Here is an 18,860-nt window from a genome sequence, read left to right as displayed (position 1 = left end):
ACGTTTTCCGATACAAAACAATTGCAACTTATGACATGAGCTATGAAGATGGACGCCCGGTGAAGGATACCAAAGGCAGAGCGCGTTCGGTGAAGGGCGGGTACACATGTGAGTTACAGCATTGCTGATTTGTTACGTCCATGTGCATTTCCTAAACCCTGAAACTAAGCTGCTATTAACGACTATCATACGAGCAAGGTCACGGTAGGCTCTCAGGCAAACCAGGTTTCTGGTCAAGAGCATCCTCACGGCTCACCTCCGTCTTCTTCGGCTTGGGCATAGGCAAGCTGAGATAGCATGGCTTTGCCATGCGCTACATGTCCTCCTGTTCGCTTTGCAAGCTGCCTTGGTCGGTGTCAATCTTTTTCAACTGAAGCATCGTGTTATAAATGGGATCAACTTAAACAGTGCTCAGTGTGTCTCTACAGGCGTTTTACACAGTATTCACTCTGTCCAATATGTGTGTCACCCCACTTGACTAATATTGATGTTAGATATACTTCACAGTCCTTGTCACATTAACACAAAGACTCGGTCTGCTGCGTGTGCTCCATCGCCGACAGCACGTCACTACGCTCCCCGACGCTTCTTCGGCATGGTCCGGTCTCGGAAGCGCATTAACAGGACTGTGGTACAACGTTTACGCGCCCGCAAGCATCCTATCTTCCATCATCATCACTACCTAACTGGCCTGTGCTTTGGCATTTCACATCGTCAGCAGTAACATCATGTCGTTCGAGCCTTTCACTTAATCTATGATTGTGTCCATACCCTCACGTATAGCATGGCCGGCATCTCTTTGTAGAAATAAACAAAAAAACAGCACAGGCAGCACAAGCAGCAGCCAGATACAGTGGCAAAACATCGCTGGGCTCACGCTAGGCATTGACCAATTGTACATCTACACAAAACTGCTGGATTTACAACACGGTTTGAACGATCAATTTCTGTGATCAGAACTTGCTGCAATAACAGCTATCGCATAATCTCCAAACATATAGACGAGAGTGAAATAATATAGTGTATCTATACGGCATATTGCATATATGTGAACGAGTTGGTGGGTTCCATATTCGATGTCGAGCTTGCGAGCACGAGCATCCGTGAGAAGGGAGGGTTGTCGACCCACCACCTTGAAGATAGACCAGACAGGAAGCGAAGTACGGCTGGTAGCGAAGCAGTACCAGCAGAGGTGTCGCACATCGGTGGACTGAGCGATAGCAAGGGTATAACATCGCCTTTCTTGTCGCCACGAGTGATGTGTAAATATGGGAGGTATAAATCTTCACTTAATTATCAGATCTTTCAAGTTCTGTCAGCGCATATTCATATGACGAGGCACAAATGAATGAAGCAACTCACCTCGAGACTCAGGGGATGTCAATGGAAGAGACGCGTCTGCGCATGATCATGCCCATTAAACGCTGCTTTAGCGAAACTTTGTCCCGAGGAAGCGAGGCTTCAAATCGGGGGCCTTTGCTCTCGTAGCCGTTGTATATAGCACTTGAAGTCTCAGTCTCGTCACTGCTGATGCGGGTGATGTCTCCTGCCTCGATGCCGTCGTAGAGCTGCTTGAGTTCGGCACAGGCATGATAATGCGAGTGATTGGAATCTTGACGTGCGCACTCTACCGAGCAATAGATAGACTCCATGGCAGGAGCTTTCCCGCAGAAGCAGGGCATCTGGAGATAGTGGACAAAGGTTTCGAGACCCATCGCGGCTAAAGAAGAATGGTATGCGGCTGAGGAGCAGATTAGAGGAAGAGGACGTGAACTGAAGATGTACTTCGATGCTGAGTAGAGGGAGAGCCATAGCTGTAGATATAATGGCGAGCAAAGTCAAAGCAGGTGCAGGTTCAAAACGCCACGGGAAGGAGGCGAGGCGTCGCTTTGGCCGGGTAGGGATGTGAGAAGCAGCTTGACATAGCTAATCGTGCAAAACAAAGACATCTAAGGCAAAAGGCTGTCAAGAAGGCTTTGTGCAGCGGGGGCGCTTGGACCCAGGTCGCCGTCGCTGTGTCGTCAAAGAGGGTGCCAGAACGTGAGAATTCACTGGAAAAAGCGTGGCGTCAGTTGCATGCCCATGAAAATTTTCAGTGAAAAATGCAGTCGCATTGACGGTAAGGGTGCTGCCATACGACACCTAACGAGCCAGTCAGCGAGATGCTCGTCAAAGGGAGGACAGAGAAACAGCGGCGTTTCGCCGGAACTTCGGCTCGATCAACCATGGCACCCGTGAGAACTACCTTCCTGATCGGAAAGCCTCTTGTTCCGCTGAAAATCTAGTCTCCCCTAGGCAGACCACAAGGAAGATATAGTCGTTCTACTGAAAATCTTGTGCTCGCCGCCGGTGACAGCGACCAAAGTCCTCGAGCAGGCAAATCCCCACATCCCCTCCCCTCTGACCATGCGGAAGCAACTCGATCCCCGCATCCCCATTCTCATCAACAACAATGTCAAGAAGAACCATCGCTCGTTCATAGTTCTTGTTGGGGACAAGGGCAGGGACCAGGTCAGCTTGGAGTTGGTTATGGAGAGAGACTGCTGACGCCCTGGTTAGATTGTCAACCTCCACTTTTTGCTATCCCAAGCACGTGTATCTGCTAGACCCAATGTACTATGGTGTTACAAAAAGGAGCTCGGCTTCACGACGTAAGGCGCTCGCCTCGCTTCAGCTACACTCGGAGCTTACTGAGCTTCGTCTATGCGCAGTCACCGCAAGAAGCGCGAGGCCAAAATCAAAAGGGACGTCAAGCGGGGGATCAGGGAGGCAAACGATCAGGATCCATTTGAGATCTTTGTCACCGTCACGGACATCCGCTACACGTACGCATACATTTGTCTTTCTATGCTTGAGGCTAACGTGCGTTTCATAGGTACTATAAAGAGTCCCACAAAATCCTCGGAAACACGTATGGAATGTGTATCCTACAAGACTTCGAGGCTATCACGCCCAATCTGCTCGCACGAACGATAGAGACAGTGGAGGGAGGAGGGTTGGTCGTTTTGCTGCTCAAGACCATGACGTCCCTGCGTCAGCTATATACCATGACCATGGTACGCTCTCTTTCTCTCTTTCACCAGTCTCTTGTTTCCAGGATTCACGAAACGGGCTGTGTAGGATGTCCACTCTCGGTACCGCACCTCCTCGCACGACGCCATCGTCGCTCGCTTCAACGAGCGTTTCATCCTCTCCCTCGGCTCATGCACAGACTGCATCGTACTCGACGACGAATTGAACGTGCTCCCCATATCACGTGGGAAGGACATCACCCCCATCGAAGAGGAGCGCGGGAAGGGCAAGGCCGACTCAGAGCTCAAGGAGCTTAAGGAGTCGCTCGCGGACAGCAAACCTATCGGCGAGCTCGTCAAGCTCTCCAAGACGCTCGACCAGGCAAAGGCGATCCTGACGTTCGTGGAGGCCATCGCGGAGAAGACACTCTCGTCGACGGTCACGCTCACTGCCGCGCGTGGGCGGGGTAAGTCGGCGGCACTGGGTCTGGCCATCGCAGCGGCGCTCGCCCACGGATATTCGAATATCTTCGTGACGAGTCCGAGTCCGGAGAATCTGAAGACGTTGTTTGAGTTCATCTTCAAGGGTATGGACGCGCTGGGGTATGAGGAGCACCTGGATTACGATATTGCGCAGAGCACGAATCCGGACTTCAACAAGGCAATCGTGCGGGTTAACATATTCCGACAGCACCGACAGACCATTCAGGTACGTTCGCTGTTCATGTATGCTCTCCTTTCGCGCGGTTTACCTTGGCATGCAGTACATCCAACCTGAAGACGCCCATGTGTTGGGCCAGGCCGAGCTCGTCATCATCGACGAGGCGGCCGCCATCCCTCTTCCACTCGTGCGCAACCTCATCGGACCATACCTCGTGTTCATGGCATCCACAATCAACGGCTACGAAGGCACAGGTCGCTCACTCTCCCTTAAACTCATCCAACAACTGCGCGAGTCCACACGCCCATCACTCACCAAGGAGCCCAACACTGCTGAGACCGCAGCAGCGACCGGCTCCACATCCAAAAAGCCCGCGACGGAAGGCGCGACCGCCCGCGCGCGCACGTTGCGCGAGATCAAGCTCGAGACGCCCATCCGGTACGCGACAGGCGACAAGATCGAAAAGTGGCTCAACTCGCTGTTATGCCTCGACGCCACCATCGCGCCCAAGGCGAGCCTGCAGGGGTGCCCGCACCCGTCCGCGTGCGAGCTGTTCTACGTCTCGCGCGACACGCTGTTCAGCTTCCACCCCGCGAGCGAGGCCTTCCTCCAGCGGCTCATGGCGCTGTACGTCGCGTCACACTACAAGAACCAGCCGAACGACCTGCAGCTGCTCTCGGACGCGCCCGCGCACCACCTGTTCGTGCTGCTGCCCCCGATCAAGGACGACGAGACGCACCTGCCGGAGCCGCTCGTAGTGCTGCAGGTCGCGCTCGAGGGCAACATCAGCAAGGGCGCGATCATGGAGGGCCTCAGCCGCGGGATGCGCGCGGGCGGGGATATGATCGCGTGGCTGGTGGCGCAGCAGTTCCAGGAGAACCGGTTTGCGCAGCTGAGCGGGGCGAGGGTGGTGAGGATTGCGACGCACCCGGATTATTCGAATGTGTGTTGTTTGGTTTCTGTCTCTGCCGTCTGGGGGTTCACGCTGATGAATGGTAGATGGGGTACGGGAGCAAGGCGCTTAAGGCGCTCAATGCGTTCTATTCGGGAGAGTACTTTAGCTTGGACGAGAAGACGCGGAGGGAGCCGCAGTATCCGGACGCTGCTGCAGTTGACTCAGTGAGTGCACCGACCTTTCGTATGAGACTCATGGCTTACGCGAAGTTGCTAGAACATGGACCTGCTTACGGATCTCCCTCAAATACGCGCTGCGACGGCTATGCCACCGCTGCTGCAACGATTGTCAGAGCGCAAACCGGAGACGCTCGACTACTTGGGTGTGTCGTATGGGCTGACTCCGCAGCTTCTGAAGTAGGTGTTTTCGCATAAAGTTGGTTGCTCTCCATCTCTGACCTCCAATCTCCAGGTTCTGGAAGCGGGCCGGCTACGTCCCTCTGTACGTACGGCAAACGCAGAGCGAGCTAACAGGCGAGCACACATGCCTTATGGTCCGTGGGCTGAACAGCGCGTCGGAGGGTGAGCTGGATTGGATGAATGAGTTTGCCAAAGGTGCGTTCTCCTTTATTGTCACATAGCTTATCAACTCAATTATGAAACCAACACAGACTTCCGAAGACGCTTCCTCACACTCCTCTCTTTCGCCTTCCGCACTTTCAACGCCTCTACCGCCCTCTCCGTCATCGACGCCGCCTCCGCCCCCCTCGCTCCCTCCGACGCTTCCCCAAACCGTCTACTCGCCGCACCCGAACTGGGGATATTGATGTCCCCATTCGATCTCAAACGCCTCGAAGCCTACGCAAACAACACGCTCGACTACCACGTCGTCTTGGACCTCCTCCCCGCTGTCTGCTCGCTGTACTTCGAGCGCCGCCTCGGCGAGGACGTCAAGCTCAGCGCGGCGCAGTCCGCGATCCTCGTCGCGCTCGGCGCGCAGCGCAAGACGGTCGAGGAGGTCGAGAAGGAGCTCGGGTTGCCCGTTTCGCAGGCGCTCGCGCTGTTTGCGAAGACGGTTAGGAAGATCAGTAAAAAGCTGAATGATATTCAGAAGGAGGCGGTTGGTGCGGATATTCCTGTCGCTCCCACGACGTCTGCCTCTGGGCTAGCAACGTCGAGGGTGGACGGGAAGGAGGGTGATGCGACGGATTGGAAGCCAGTGCCGATGAGTGTGGCGGAGGAGCTGGACGAGGCTGGGGACGAGGCGACGCGGGCGCTGAAGGAGAAGCAGAGAGCGATGATCGATGCGCTAGATATGAGCAAGTGAGTTGCTCTTTCTGTTCCTGCCTTTACCTTCTCTTCTCTTTTCCCTCGTGGGGGCGGGAATGCGGCATCTTATGATGATCAGGGCATCGTTGACGTGATGTTGTCGTCTTTCCTTTTAGGTACGCGATCAACGACGCGAGCAAGGACTGGTCTAGCGCTGAAGCGCAGGTGGGGCGGATAGTGAAGGGCGCGGTGGGTGCGTCGGTTGTGAGCGTGAAGAGCGCTGCCGCTTCGGGTGGCCAGAAACGAAAAGCGGACGGCGATGGCGGGGACGGTGCTGGCGGTGGGGAGGGGAAGAAGGGCACGAGGAGGGGAAAAAAGACGAAGCGGTGACGATGGCGACGATATCTGGTATAGGGTTGTTGGTTAGTTCTCGGCTCCGTTTTCTCTTTAGGCTGTCTTACTGCTTTGTGCAATTGACGTTTTGGCATGCGTCTCTTGAACCATGGTACCTCTTTCTGGGAACTCATACGTTGGTCGGACACGAGGTGACACGCGCACTTTTCCGACGCCATTGTCTGTTCCCCGTCAGAGGACCAGGTGCTGCGCATGCATCCTATGATCGCGCACAACACAGTTGGACAGCGTCCTGGGTGCGCACGCCCACACCGACGACGAGAATGGGATAGGTTTGTACAGCAAGTACAGTGACAGTCCCGCGCAGTGGCGCACAACAAAGCATCCCACCCGAAATAGCATTCTGACAGCAGCCTGTCGTGTTCTCTGGTGGCGAATCCTAGGACAGGGCCATTGGGTACCGTCGTGAATTAGGCTATCTTGGGGATAAGGTTGCCCGGTATGGGACAGCGCCCTGACCTCGAGGTTGATTGATTCACCACGGGAGAATGCGAGATACTGGCTTCGGGCGCTTACGACGTGAGTATAAACGGTCGTGCATAGGCGAACTGGGAAGACAGGGGTTCCTTCCGCCGTTTCTTTCTTGCTTTTTGCTCCGTCCCCCGCCCCTTTGCGTTCTTCACAGGTTCATGAAGATTATCAAGAACCACAGCGAGGACATGTCATCTTCATCCAGTATGCGCACCCATGATGTGTATTTCATCCCCAGCGGGGACGTTGTCTTTTTGGTACGTCGGCAGTGCGACGCCACACCCGTGTCGAACGAGCTGCAGCAATCCGTTGACCATGTATCACAGGTGGAGAACAGAATGTTCAAGGTCCATAGCTACTTCTTCTCGCGCGAATCTGTCTACTTCTACAATCTGCTTCGAGGACAACCCTATAGAGATCCCATAGCGGGATTGCCACACATCTCGTACTTCAAGGTGGATACCGCTAGCGCAGCTGAGTTTACTCAGTTCCTCTGGGTGTTTTATGATCCGTACGTTCGACCTCGTTTCTTCCCACTCCCTCATGCTGTAACGCTCTGTACACTGACTCGACTTTCGTGGCGTCACAGAGCTTACAAACGCGAGACCACGGTCCCGCATTGGTCCGTGATTCTCAAGTTCGCAAAGTGTTGGGGCTTTGCAAATATCGAAGCGCTGGCCATTTACGAGCTTGAGAAACGGGACATCGAACCCATCGAGAAAATCTCCTTATACAACATCCATAACTTATCTTCTGGCATGCTTCTGCCATCCTATGTGGCCCTCGTCCGCCGTCAAGCGAGTCTTACAGCAGAGGAGGGAGAGAAGCTTGGCCTCGAAGTTGTTATCAAGGTCGGGCACATGCGTGAAGACGTGATGAAGATGTCCATCGAGAAAGGTAAGTGGGCAACGGAGGGTTCGACGCTCGAGGAGAGCGAAGTCGTGACGGTGATTAAACAAATTCTATCTCCGCCCGATGATACTGCGCACCGACCCGAGTTCCAACCTGCCAGGCAGTGTCAGGTAAGCTTCGCCGTTGTTTGTCAATTCACAAGTACTCATCATCCACAGTAGAGCTCGGCGGAAGGGTCCTGCCTGATCATATAACGATAAAGTTTACGAAGGACATATTTGTACCTTGATACCACATGCTCTTACGACCGACCACAATTGTACCACACTAAACTCGCTCGTGTATGATATGAATGACTACACCGTTCGATGCTACTACGTTGCTAGGATATAATAGATGATGCTACTCGCTGCTCAACTTGAGGATACAAAGCAAATTGCCGGCAATGTATGTTGTGAGCAAGCAGGCGGGTACTTCCCACTTGCACATTCATGTTCGCGTGTCGTGTTCAATGAACATCATTGGAGGAGATTTTAATTTAACAAATGTCATAGCGATGTGGTGCGCTTCTGGGCGCATGATCAAGTTTGCAAAGCAGAGAACCAAGGCCGGAGTTTGAGAACTATCACATATACTAACAACAAGTCCGCCCAACCAATTCCTATTCCCTCAAACTGTTGCGCAGACCTACGGTGTCCTTGCACTGTGTATCGTTCCAATCAAACCATGGCTGATCTCCCCTACAGAAGGCTGCTGCATCAAATGCTGGAGAGCACAGACAGTCATGTTTCGAATTCATCCACAACCAACACCCCACGCGGTAAGGATCGACCCAGGAAACGTCCTCATCCCATCGCAGGACAATTCACTTTCGTTCCTCCCATCGTGGTTTATTCAACTCCTCCGGAAGCTCTAGAGCCCAACGCCGTCGAACCGCTTTCAAGCTCCAAGAAGCGCAAGATCAGCCATTGCAACGCGTCGAAGGGCTCTCCTGCATCCCCAGCTCCTTTCCGGTGCTTTATTCCTCCAGTATCGCCGGGCTCCCCAGATCTGGAAGCCGAGCGTCAAAGACGCATTGATTATCCCTTAGATCCACAAACACCATCCACTGCCTCAAACAACACCCCTGCGATCACCTGCACTTCTTCTCCATCCATCAGTTTAGACCCGACGCCCCAAGACCCTAGCAATCTCATCTCTGCGCATTTACCGGGCCCAATCGGGCGTTTCAAGCATCTTTCCAAAGAGGAGAAGATGCAAGTTCTGAGCAGTTTATGTGTCATCGGCGGGATCAACCCTCTTGATATCCCGCCACCTCCGGTATCCGAGAAGGTTCCCTCTACCTCCACCTATCCCACCGGACTGCTCCAGGAGAAAAGTGAACTACTTTTCGTGGTTATACGCGCGGATATCAGCGGGGAAGTACCATCGCCAGAGATTTCAGAAGATATGCGCCCAGCTCAAGTTATCAGAGATGTGACTGACAGACTCATTTACATGGCGGGAGCGGAACAGCCAGAGAAGAGAATCCAGGAAGACTTCCAGCGCATACTTGCGGTCAGAGAAGAGATGGACCGCATATTCTATGAGGAATTTCAGTCCAATGTCGGTGAACCGCACTAAGAGGAACGATGGAAGGAGTTCGTGGCAAGTTGGCACTGAGCGGGTTTGAGTGATGATTGAATATCTGATTTGTAACTCGCACTATTGTTGTATTGATTTGATAGTTTTGTACTTGTTCAGCATCATTGTTCTAGCCTTCGAACTTCTTGAATATGACAGACGGTAATAGCACTAGTGTTCAATAAAACCCGCTTCTAGGTCTGGGGATATCGAGAATTCGCAGCTTACCTTTCATTTCCTGAAGCCATGTAATGTATCTCCATGCGTGAGCCCGAAGCGCATGGGCTGTTCTCTCCGAGGAAGAAGAGTCATCTGTTGTCACCGGTAGATCATCGTCGAAACCCTGAGCGCTCCTACGTAGCGCCAGCGATATTTTTGATATTGAAGCAGCCAACCAGCAGTGGCGCGGTAATATATCCTGAGTCTAAGTAGAGGACTAAAGACAGGAATGACTTGAAGGTTGCTTGAAGGCGCGGAGCAGCAAGGAGCGCGACTCAGAGGACTTCCAGAGTATGTCACGCGCAGCAGAGGAAGAGCCACAGCGGGTTCTGGTGGCCAAGGGGGATTCAATCGCTGCTTCTCGACGGAAAAGCTGGCAGCCAAGGAAGGGATCGGTTGTCTGCTAGACGGTGGTTTCATTCGCGTAGAAGGCCAAGCCTCATGACCGCCTCTGTTAATTGCGTTGAGTTAACAGCCCAGATATTGATGTGATACAGAGATCGGAGTAATAAAATGCAAGGGCCCGCCGACCGAGGAGGCAGACATTGGGCAGACAGAGGCGGATGGCAGACTCGATGAGGCGATGGCCGGCATTTTCCGAGAACCTCGGGCTCCTGTGTATTTTGTCTTACGCCCGCCACCACCCACAACCACAGTAGCCTTCTGCGCGGTCCTCAAATGATATCTTAGGCCGTCTCCCGCAGCTGTGGTCCTCATGACGTTACGCGATCGGAATTTTCCTGTGGTTGTGGGACTATCTCCACTGGACCTGCTTATCGCTGACTTTTGAACTGCATTCTCTCTTCTACCCCGGGCCATGTCGGGCGATCCAGAGGTCATCTTCGTCGTGGGTCTTCTCAGACACCCATGTTGACCCTTGGTGCTGATAGTTTATCTCAGACAGGCGCTTTGCCAACGAGAAGCTTGATGCTATGCAGAAGGGGCGCGAAGCAGGCCCACTGGACGGGTGGACGGATGCGCTTGATATGCAGTGGAGGCATGCGTAACGAAGATGTACGGGTGCTGGATAAGGGGTCGATGTGTCTGTCAACCTGCGTACGTTCCCTATTCTGCCTGCATCTTCAGAACGTCATTGAAATGATAGCGCCTTGAAGGTGTTACTACGGAGCCAGCACAAACCAAGTTCGCATGTCTTTCTTCCTTGGTGTACACATTGTCGACGTCGATCATGGTTGAAGCTTGAAGGATGGTATTATTGTCAAGCCCCTGTCTAGGACGGGCCGACCACCGAACCGACCGGCGGGACCAGAATGCCGGCAGCCTTAAAGTTGGGCCACAAAGCTTTTCCGGGGGTTGGGAATGAATCAGTGACGCAACAACGGGCGGACGGAAACTGACTAAACCTGGGTGTCGACATTGCCTGCCTCAGGAGATCCGCTGCATCCTGTCCATGCTTGCAAGCTAGGTCATGGCCAAACGAGATCTAACTTGCTTCTGCGAGAAATGGACATCCGCTCGCAGAGGCGCCAGGCACACGATCATGAATTCTCAGTCAAAATGGAAAGGGTTCTCACATTCATTTATATATAGCCGTGTGCTTCTTCGTCTGTTCCTGGTCTGACCAAGAATAGCGATCACTGATCAGAAGTTCAGGTGGAGACACAAGCGCTAAACCCGCAACGCCTCCGCAGTTCGTTCAACGCCAGTTCATCCTCGACTGTACGCTCTCGTATGGGCCACAGGCTGCCACAAGACCGCTAAAAAGCCATAGATTCAATATAAAGGTATCAATAGAAGACGCCAAGAGTTATATCGACTGGTCAGACGACGTCAATGATGGACCTTCGTGAATTCATGTGTCAATACACGCGTAAGTCAGTGCCAGTGGATCATAGTGTCCACGGATGTCACCAATGAATCCGGGGTGATGGATGGATCATGGCGTAGCACTTGTCTATGGTCCGTACATGACTCGGGACCTATCAGTCAAATTCAAGTTTTCTGCGGGCAGAGCGTAATGGCGCACAACGAAACTCGCATCTTAACCCAGGTCCCCAGGCACCTCCTTGAGCTTCAGGCGAGTACATGATGGAGTAGATGAGACTTGAACAGCTGCGAGTATGCCTACCAAAAGGCCGCGGCCTTCTCGACTTGAGACGTTCGTGGTGTAGTTGGAGGGGTAGTATTATCGTGTTAGGGTACGGGGTAGGAGCGGGAGGGCGATGGATTGCGATGATTGGTTCGGTAAGGCGCGTCCTTTGGATCAGCTGGTGTGAAATTGGGAAGAGCGCACCCCACAATTCTCGCTTACCCCGCGCGCTATGATTTACTCTATAAAGCCTTCCCTGCCCTCCCGCCTCCGTCACTTGTGGCTTGTCCTTTCCCCACAACGCGCTTACATCCCGCTTCTCCCTTGCGTCCTACGCCTACCTAGGGAAAGAACTAGATAGCGCTGCAGCCATGGCACCCAGGTTCATACGCAATCTCGTGCCCCAGCGCGAGGCCAAGGCCGGTAGTAGGACGCTTTGGCAGGCGCTCAAGACCGTCACGTTCGTTCAGTGGCTGCAGCTGTTCACAGGGTGCGTATCATCTCCCTTCGTGCCCCAGTGGTGTCTGGAGACATCGCATATCGCCCGTCATACGTACTGGAATCGATGCTTATCGCCGCGTCCACCAGATGGGTAGCATGGTCGTGCGATGCCATCGACTTCTTCAGCGTCTCCCTCACGGGTACACTACTCGACAAGCAGTTTGGCAAAGACAATACACAACTTGTGCGTCCCTTATTCCCCTGTCTGGCTTTTGCTGTGATGAAACACGACTTGATGCTAACGTTGCGTTCCAGACGACCGCCATAACACTTACCCTCCTCTTTCGGTCCATCGGAGCCGTACGTCCTCCTCGCACACTATTCTATTCTCCGCACTCACCGCATACCAACTCCATCGTTTGCCCCCGCATCCTTTATGGACCATTGCCCATTCTTCGCTCCTCGCTCGCCTCTTTCCCCATTGCGCACCTATCATGACTCAATAGGTCCTCTTCGGTGTCATGTCCGATCGCTTCGGCCGCAAATGGCCACTCGTCATCAACCTCTCCCTCGTCTCCGTCTTCTCGCTCGCGACCGGCTTCGTGCAGACCTTCAAACAGTTCCTCGCTGTGCGCGCTCTCTTCGGCGTCGCCATGGGCGGCATCTGGGGGCTCGCCGCTTCCACCGCTCTGGAAAACCTGCCTGTCGAGGTGCGCGGGCTTGCGTCTGGCCTTCTCCAAGAAGGATACGCCGTCGGGTACTTGTTTGCGGCTGTGGTAGATCTGTACTTGGTGCCGGAGACGGGAAACAACTGGCGTGCGCTGTTCTGGACGGGGAGCGGGATCAGTGCGTTCGCGGCCGTTCTGAGGGCGATCACGCCCGAGTCGGAGGTGTTCTTGCGGGCGAAGGCGATCGAGAAGGCGAAGGGGACGGATACGAGCAAGAAGACTAAGATCTTTGTGCACGAGACGAAGGAGATGCTGAAGCAGCATTGGAAGTTGTGTATATATGCAGTGCTGCTTATGACGGGTGAGTACTGTCCAGTCTTGTGAGAGCTGGTGGCTTGGCGGGCGGATACTGATAATGGGAAACAAAGGTTTCAACTTCCTGTCGCACGGATCTCAGGTGTGTTTGTGCTCCGTGATACTTACTCCTCAGCGGTTTCTGATTGCGCACCGATTCGATAGGACCTGTACCCGATCTACCTCGAAACGTCGAAAGGCATTGGCACGCGCGACGCAACAATTGCCACCATCATCGGGAACTGCGTATGTCTCATCTTACCCGTATTCATATATGCCCGTATACTGACGACGGCACGTACAGGGTGCTATCGTGTGCGTTACCCCGAGCCTCCTGGTCTGTTCCTTCCCCGGTGCTAATACACCCTGTCTCTTTTAGTGGAGGCGCTTTCGCTGGTTGGGGAAGCCAATATATCGGCCGTCGGCTGACCATCGTGTACGTGTACCGTTTCTGTTACCTTCCACTGCTCCCTCAAACTGATTGTTCGTATTGTCGATAGTATCTGCTGCGTCCTCGTCGGCGCGTTCATCCCGCTCTGGATCCTACCTTCGGGCTTCTCCGCACTCGCGGCGGGCGCATTCTGCATTCAGATCGGTGTGCAGGGCGCTTGGGGTGTCGTACGTCATCTCTTTGCAAAGTGTGGTGCGATAGGCCATGGATTTACTGACCGGCTCGCTCGTAGATCCCAATCTTCCTCGCTGAGATCTCCCCGCCTGCGTTCCGCGCGACGTTCCCGGGTGTCGCGTATCAGCTTGGAAACGTGCGTCTCGTCCCCTTCCGCTGTTTCCTTCTCGTGTAGTGCCGCTGACGCGATGGTGTCATGTGCAGATGGTCTCCTCGGCGTCGTCTCAGATTGAAGCACGCGGCGGCGACAACTTCACGCTGTCAAACGGCCAGCCGAACTACGCGCCCGTGCAGGGTATATTTATCGGTGTCGTCACGGCGTTTGTGCTGCTTATAACTATTGTTGGACCTGAGTGCGTCTTGTCTCCTTCTTTCTCCTTGATACCCATCTTCTTCCTCCGCTCTTTGATTTTCCGCTTCACTCTCTTTTCTGCGAGTTCGATTTGCTGATGTTACTGTAACGACAACAGAAAACACGCGGCACGCTTCGAGAAGCACAAGACGGCTTTCGAGGAGGGCGGAGCCGACGACGACGCTGTCTTGGAAGACGAATATGCCAGCGGCAGCGCGTCGGATCCTGAGCGCCGGCCGACGGAGGTAGAGGAGGTCCACGAGAAACGGAGTCAGGAGAGCCTGAGCACATGATGTGCCGCTTTCCCGTTCTCCTTCTCCTCTTGTTTGTTGTAGCGCAACGACCACGATGACCTCACATGATCTGTGCTCTATCTTTTTATTATTGCATTGCTTTATAGCTCACGAATTGTAATGGTTTGCATGTCGCATTGCGTCTTTACCCCGCTGTTGTTTTTGATTACATAAGATATATTACCCTTGAACTCTATCTAGCATCCGACACGAGATACTTTAACGCGCGCTGACGCTGTACGTGTATGGCTGCTTTGTTGTAATGGGCGCATACCCTACCATTTCAAAAGCGTTTGTTGTAGTGTTGATCCCAGAGAGAATTAATTCGCTTCAACAGTGAGACAGAGTGCAAGAAGGGAAAAGCCCAGTTGGCTGAGCCAAACTCGACTGCACAGCATAACTCCAACCCTTTTTGTGCTTGTGCTGAGGAATATCTCGTTAACTTTCCGCTTTAGACAGGACCTGCCTCGATTATAAGAGCGCTTGACTTCCCTCAACACTAATATTGGGTTAACGGAGTGCTGTTGTGGTTCACTTTGGACATAGTGGAGATTATGCTAGGCTTGAATTCAGAGTGAATGTTTGGTGAGTACGTAGCAATTGATAACTAATGGCACGAGGTGTCAAATCATTTAAGGAGTTTGAAGCGAAGAGATGGACGAAAAAGCCTGTTCGGATGCAAGTTCGGATGCATTGAAGGGGGAAGAGTACCGGCAAATGCCGAAGTAACTTCTTTCCGCTCTCCATGTTCGGGTTCCACCACTTGCTTGAGACATAACTTAGGCCATGATTCACATGCGAATGAAAAGCATGGACAACTACAGCACTCATCACTCATGTCTTTCGTTTTCGGGTGCGCGGGCGTCCTTCACGGATCAGCGAAACGAGGAAGAGCGATATATGGACTAAGGCTCTCGGCAGGTCATCAACAGCACGAGGGTATCTACAGTAAACACTTGAAGCGATGACTAGCTATCCTCTCTACTCCATCCTGCGAAGCGTCCGAAGGGCTTAGGCAGCGACGTTGACCGGGTTGCAGCCAAGGCTGATGAGACCGTTCTGCACGCACAAAACGTAAGTCATATAGTATCTCGCGCATCGTACGAAAAGCAGAACTCACATAGTTATCGTGATCGCAGCAGAGAGGCTCCTGGGTGCAGGTCGCGCCCTGGCCCGCGCCAATACCGGTGATGGGGTTGCACTGGACCCCAACCTGGCCCGCGATGCCGTTCAGGAGGTCGCCGAGCCCGAGCTGTCCGAGGGGAGCTTGGGCGTCGTGCGGCTGTTGGGATGCAAACCCACGGATGTCAGCGGCTCTCTAGGCATGGAAGATGAAGACATGGTGTGGACATACGGAAAGGGCGTTGTTGCAGCAGGAAAGCGTGCCGGTGGCGCACTGGCCGTTACCGTCACGAGAGTCGAGACGGGAGGGCTTGGCAGCGATGAGGACTGCAAAGGCGATGGCAGAGAGAACTGAGGCGTACATGATGATCTCGGTGATGATGGAGGCATTGAGGTTCGTCGAGCCTGACCTTTATATGCCGGATAGGACATGTCCTTCGGATGCGGTGAGTGTCTCACTGACGTTTGGGAAGTCTTCACTCAGCAATTTCTGTCTTGCTCAGATAGAACATCTCGGAAGAGGTCTGGCATCGGCTACGGCCGAGTTCGGTTTCATACTTACTTTCACTCACATCGCTCTCGGGTCCGCATTATCAAGGAATGTCGGTGGCACATATCCACTTTACTTGCCTTCTGTCTCTCTTTTCTTGCCGAGCACTGTTTCATCCTAGCCGAATTGTCAACAGAGTCGAGTGCCGAACTACAACGTCATGTCGTCTACGAAGCCAATGACGCTCCGCTCACAAGGGATTTTTCGACAGGTAGGTAATAGCAACGCTGGCTCCAAGACGCATAGATTGTGTGCAGTACATTCACGGCCGTCAGCTATACAGTACTCGGGAATAATCTGGTCTCATAATTTTGCGTCAGCCATAAAGTGAGACAGAAGACGTCTCTCCCGCAGTCACAGTCTCAGATGTACCCGGCCGATTAGTCCCAAAAGTGATGCAAGCGCCCAGGACAGCGGTGCCCTGGGAACGGTTTGATCTGACGAGGAAAAGACGCGAGTATCTATGTCAGCTTAAATTCACGGTTACAACAAGAATTGTAAGTGACACTCGAATAAAATATCATGATTAGTATGATAACTTCCGTCGACTATGCCGACTGAGGATGAGACGCTAGCAGGAGATAAAACAGCGTCAAGCGTGCCGATCACGACTTCCCATCCTTCCTCAGGTGCCTGCTAATCTTTGCAAGCTTGAGAAGTGAGCGAAGTGCCTGTCAGATCGCCGAGTCAGTCTCACTATTTGAAGGCGACAGAAAGGGACATACATTTGTGGGGTTTCTCTTCGCGGATTTCGCCGAGGGTTCCAGCTCTTCAGGATGTTCCAAAACTTCCGTCTCTTCTGCTGTCTCCGATTGTTCTGGCTTTCCTGCCTCGAGATGCTGATTTTCCTGCAGGTGTTTTCTCAAATCAGCGGGTACCGCTGGCCACTATAACAAACCAGCTCATGAGCAAAGCAGGCGTTGATAAGTGTTATGCTAGCGACTTACTTCCATGAACGACTCCTCATCGTCATCTCGTTCATGCGTTGTCGCTAGGGCTTGTTCTGGCGCTTCTGACTTCAGACGCTCCTTTTCCAGCATGTATTCTCTGAGTAGGGCGGGATCCGCTGGCCACTAAAATAGAAAGGCTGGTGAGCGACGTATCGCATAAGTTGTAATAGTATATTTGGTAGCTTACCTCCATAAACGACTCGTCATCGTTGTCGTCTTGTTGAAGGTGGGAGTCAGCAGGCATTGCGGGGGTACTTATGTGCGATCGCAGAGGCGAGGGTAGATACTGGCTAGCACGAAGTCGCAGCCAAGGTCGATAAGATCAGCGTCTCCGGAGATCCAAACGGCATTTATGAGTATTCAGTGAATTAGAACAAAGCGATAAATGAACAAGAGCAGTTGGTCCAAGCGACTGTCATTGCTCATGTAAGACCTAAGTGCTCGGTGCCTACAATTATGGCAGCTGGTGGGCGGAAGCGTCGAAGGGGCCAGGGCCAAGGTCAAAGCGCAGATACAAGGGCTCAACGCAGGAGCTAAGACGGTTAATGAGGTAGGCTGGGTTAACGTCAGCACAAGAGCAGTGTTTGGGATTCACATCCCGAATGACATTGGGACGGAAACCACTCGAGGATGAATTCATTGAGTTGGTCTACACACACAAAGATTCGTTCAGACAACACGAGAACTTCTAGCTTTCCTTGAGATGGGCTTTGTTGAGGATCTCTTCTTGGATACCAGTGCTCATCGTCGCGCAATGCTGGTGTTACTGTAAATCACGTGATGATGGAGCAGAGCGACGACAGCAAAGTTCCATTGCGATGAGAGGAAGCCTAAAGATGCTGATGACGGTTGGATGTATGGTAGGAAGGCAAAGCCGTAGATATTCCCGTCAGTTGTGAGGGTATAAAGGTTGGATGAAGTACGCACCACTGTTAAGCCCAACAACCATGCAACCTCTCGTTCTGTACGACATCCCTGGCGAGGTCCCAGACAAGTCTGGGTACTGGAGCCCTAACGCTGCCAAATGTCGGTGCGTCTTCATCTACCCTTCTCCCAGAATCGCAGGCCTGATGATGCCATGGCCTTGATCCAGATACGCGATCCGCTACAAACGCCTCCCGTACGAGACCCGCTGGGTAGCCTTTCCCGACATCGAGAGTACCATGCGCGCCCTCGGCGCCTCGCCAACGGGAAAGCGCAACGGGAAGGACGTGTACACCGTGCCGGTCTTGCAGGACCCCAACACGGGCGTGATTGTCTCCGACTCCTTCGCTATTGCAGAGTACGTCGACCGGGTCTACCCCACCATCCCCGATAGTGTGGAGCACCTCGAGCAGCGGGAAGCCAGGAAGGTGTTTGAAAGCGAGGGCGAAAAGGCACTAATAAAGGCGTTCGACGATGCATTGGGGATGGCGACGCGTGGTGCGCTGAGGTGGATGATGGTCTGCGCGAAGGAGGTCATGGTCGAGGAGGTGAAAGAGTGGTTCGTCACGATGCACGAGGAGAGGTTGGGAATGAAGTGGGAGGAGATCTCGCCCGCGGGTTCAGAACTGCGAAGGGAGCAGAAGGATGCGTTGAAGGCGGCGCTGGATGTGGTGGATGGGTGGTATAGACGCAGTGGCAATGGGAAATGGGTGCAGGGGGACAGGTTCTCATATGCAGACTGCTTGGTCGGTGCGTATATGTTTTGGTACAGCCGGGTGCTCGCCAAGGAGGATTGGGAGGAGGTCTCTGAATGGAACAGAGGACGATGGGCGAAGGTGTTGAAGGACGTTGAAGAGGTATGCGACGGCTCTTATTGATAACGTAGCGTCACCCTTGAGATGTAAACAAACGTGGTACATAATCTGACATAGTATACGAGGACATGCAGGACATCATGCACATCGTCGACTGGCGGCGGAAGGTGGTGAACGCTGGGACAAGTCGCGTTCGCACCTGTCGTCTCATACAATAGCCCCTGAGTATAGACCACTTTCGCCTTGCCATTACTTCAATCACTTACACTAGGACACGTTACTTATAAGCCTCTGGAGAATTC

At 53.2% G+C, this 18,860-nt stretch overlaps 8 protein-coding genes across 8 annotated transcripts; 6 read left to right on the top strand and 2 right to left on the bottom strand.

The window, feature by feature from the left end:
* Window positions 1-35: 35 nt before the first annotated feature.
* CONPUDRAFT_77881 (uncharacterized protein) lies at window positions 36-686 on the top strand (the record flags this gene model as incomplete). Its single annotated transcript, XM_007777009.1, has 4 exons — window positions 36-108; window positions 342-414; window positions 442-460; window positions 495-686. 4 exons carry the CDS (start codon window positions 36-38, stop codon window positions 684-686), a joined length of 357 nt encoding a protein of 118 aa, XP_007775199.1.
* Window positions 687-2,318: 1,632 nt separating this feature from the next.
* Window positions 2,319-6,459, top strand: CONPUDRAFT_132794 (DUF699-domain-containing protein). Its single transcript, XM_007777008.1, has 11 exons — window positions 2,319-2,511; window positions 2,560-2,651; window positions 2,712-2,825; window positions 2,876-3,056; window positions 3,121-3,720; window positions 3,776-4,615; window positions 4,672-4,791; window positions 4,844-4,983; window positions 5,039-5,181; window positions 5,238-5,889; window positions 6,012-6,459. Exons 1-11 carry the CDS (start codon window positions 2,407-2,409, stop codon window positions 6,223-6,225), a joined length of 3,201 nt encoding a protein of 1,066 aa, XP_007775198.1. The 5' UTR covers window positions 2,319-2,406; the 3' UTR covers window positions 6,226-6,459.
* A 419-nt stretch (window positions 6,460-6,878) lies between these two features.
* CONPUDRAFT_93794 (uncharacterized protein) lies at window positions 6,879-7,793 on the top strand (the record flags this gene model as incomplete). Its single annotated transcript, XM_007777007.1, has 4 exons — window positions 6,879-6,977; window positions 7,047-7,231; window positions 7,310-7,742; window positions 7,791-7,793. 4 exons carry the CDS (start codon window positions 6,879-6,881, stop codon window positions 7,791-7,793), a joined length of 720 nt encoding a protein of 239 aa, XP_007775197.1.
* A 505-nt stretch (window positions 7,794-8,298) lies between these two features.
* On the top strand, window positions 8,299-9,195 carry CONPUDRAFT_159876 (uncharacterized protein; the record flags this gene model as incomplete). Its single annotated transcript, XM_007777006.1, has 1 exon — window positions 8,299-9,195. One exon carries the CDS (start codon window positions 8,299-8,301, stop codon window positions 9,193-9,195), a length of 897 nt encoding a protein of 298 aa, XP_007775196.1.
* A 2,640-nt stretch (window positions 9,196-11,835) lies between these two features.
* Window positions 11,836-14,197, top strand: CONPUDRAFT_159875 (MFS general substrate transporter; the record flags this gene model as incomplete). The annotated part of the gene is made up of 12 exons (XM_007777005.1): window positions 11,836-11,954; window positions 12,053-12,149; window positions 12,221-12,265; window positions 12,412-12,934; window positions 13,002-13,030; window positions 13,093-13,173; window positions 13,232-13,242; window positions 13,307-13,363; window positions 13,428-13,545; window positions 13,611-13,688; window positions 13,757-13,905; window positions 14,023-14,197. The coding sequence occupies 12 exons, from the start codon at window positions 11,836-11,838 to the stop codon at window positions 14,195-14,197; spliced, it is 1,482 nt and encodes a 493-aa protein (XP_007775195.1).
* Window positions 14,198-15,208: 1,011 nt separating this feature from the next.
* On the bottom strand, window positions 15,209-15,683 carry CONPUDRAFT_66945 (hydrophobin; the record flags this gene model as incomplete). The annotated part of the gene is made up of 3 exons (XM_007776914.1): window positions 15,209-15,256; window positions 15,318-15,479; window positions 15,552-15,683. 3 exons carry the CDS (start codon window positions 15,681-15,683, stop codon window positions 15,209-15,211), a joined length of 342 nt encoding a protein of 113 aa, XP_007775104.1.
* A 791-nt stretch (window positions 15,684-16,474) lies between these two features.
* CONPUDRAFT_169954 (uncharacterized protein) lies at window positions 16,475-17,216 on the bottom strand (the record flags this gene model as incomplete). The annotated part of the gene is made up of 4 exons (XM_007777004.1): window positions 17,007-17,216; window positions 16,817-16,942; window positions 16,595-16,756; window positions 16,475-16,540 (listed from the first exon to the last, which is right to left on the bottom strand). The coding sequence occupies exons 1-4, from the start codon at window positions 17,061-17,063 to the stop codon at window positions 16,475-16,477; spliced, it is 411 nt and encodes a 136-aa protein (XP_007775194.1). The 5' UTR covers window positions 17,064-17,216.
* Window positions 17,217-17,654: 438 nt separating this feature from the next.
* Window positions 17,655-18,684, top strand: CONPUDRAFT_132784 (uncharacterized protein). Its single transcript, XM_007777003.1, has 3 exons — window positions 17,655-17,849; window positions 17,913-18,138; window positions 18,172-18,684. The coding sequence occupies exons 1-3, from the start codon at window positions 17,734-17,736 to the stop codon at window positions 18,619-18,621; spliced, it is 792 nt and encodes a 263-aa protein (XP_007775193.1). The 5' UTR covers window positions 17,655-17,733; the 3' UTR covers window positions 18,622-18,684.
* Window positions 18,685-18,860: the final 176 nt, after the last annotated feature.

Source organism: Coniophora puteana (assembly GCF_000271625.1).
Source record: "Coniophora puteana RWD-64-598 SS2 unplaced genomic scaffold CONPUscaffold_19, whole genome shotgun sequence".
Taxonomy (NCBI): Eukaryota; Fungi; Basidiomycota; class Agaricomycetes; order Boletales; family Coniophoraceae; genus Coniophora; species Coniophora puteana.
The sequence above is the reverse complement of the archived record's forward strand: the minus strand, read 5'-3'. Positions and strand labels throughout refer to the sequence as shown.

Excerpts from the sequence above, each read along its gene's own strand:
- CONPUDRAFT_132794 (XM_007777008.1), top strand. The coding sequence starts at position 2,407 with ATGCGGAAGCAACTCGATCCCCGCATCCCCATTCTCATCAACAACAAT. Across the intron at positions 4,984-5,038 it reads CTGACTCCGCAGCTTCTGAA|GTTCTGGAAGCGGGCCGGCT; the intron begins GTAGGTGTTTTC and ends TCCAATCTCCAG. Across the intron at positions 5,182-5,237 it reads GATGAATGAGTTTGCCAAAG|ACTTCCGAAGACGCTTCCTC; the intron begins GTGCGTTCTCCT and ends AAACCAACACAG.
- CONPUDRAFT_132784 (XM_007777003.1), top strand. The coding sequence starts at position 17,734 with ATGAAGTACGCACCACTGTTAAGCCCAACAACCATGCAACCTCTCGTT. Across the intron at positions 17,850-17,912 it reads CCTAACGCTGCCAAATGTCG|ATACGCGATCCGCTACAAAC; the intron begins GTGCGTCTTCAT and ends GCCTTGATCCAG. Across the intron at positions 18,139-18,171 it reads ACCCCACCATCCCCGATAGT|GTGTTTGAAAGCGAGGGCGA; the intron begins GTGGAGCACCTC and ends GAAGCCAGGAAG.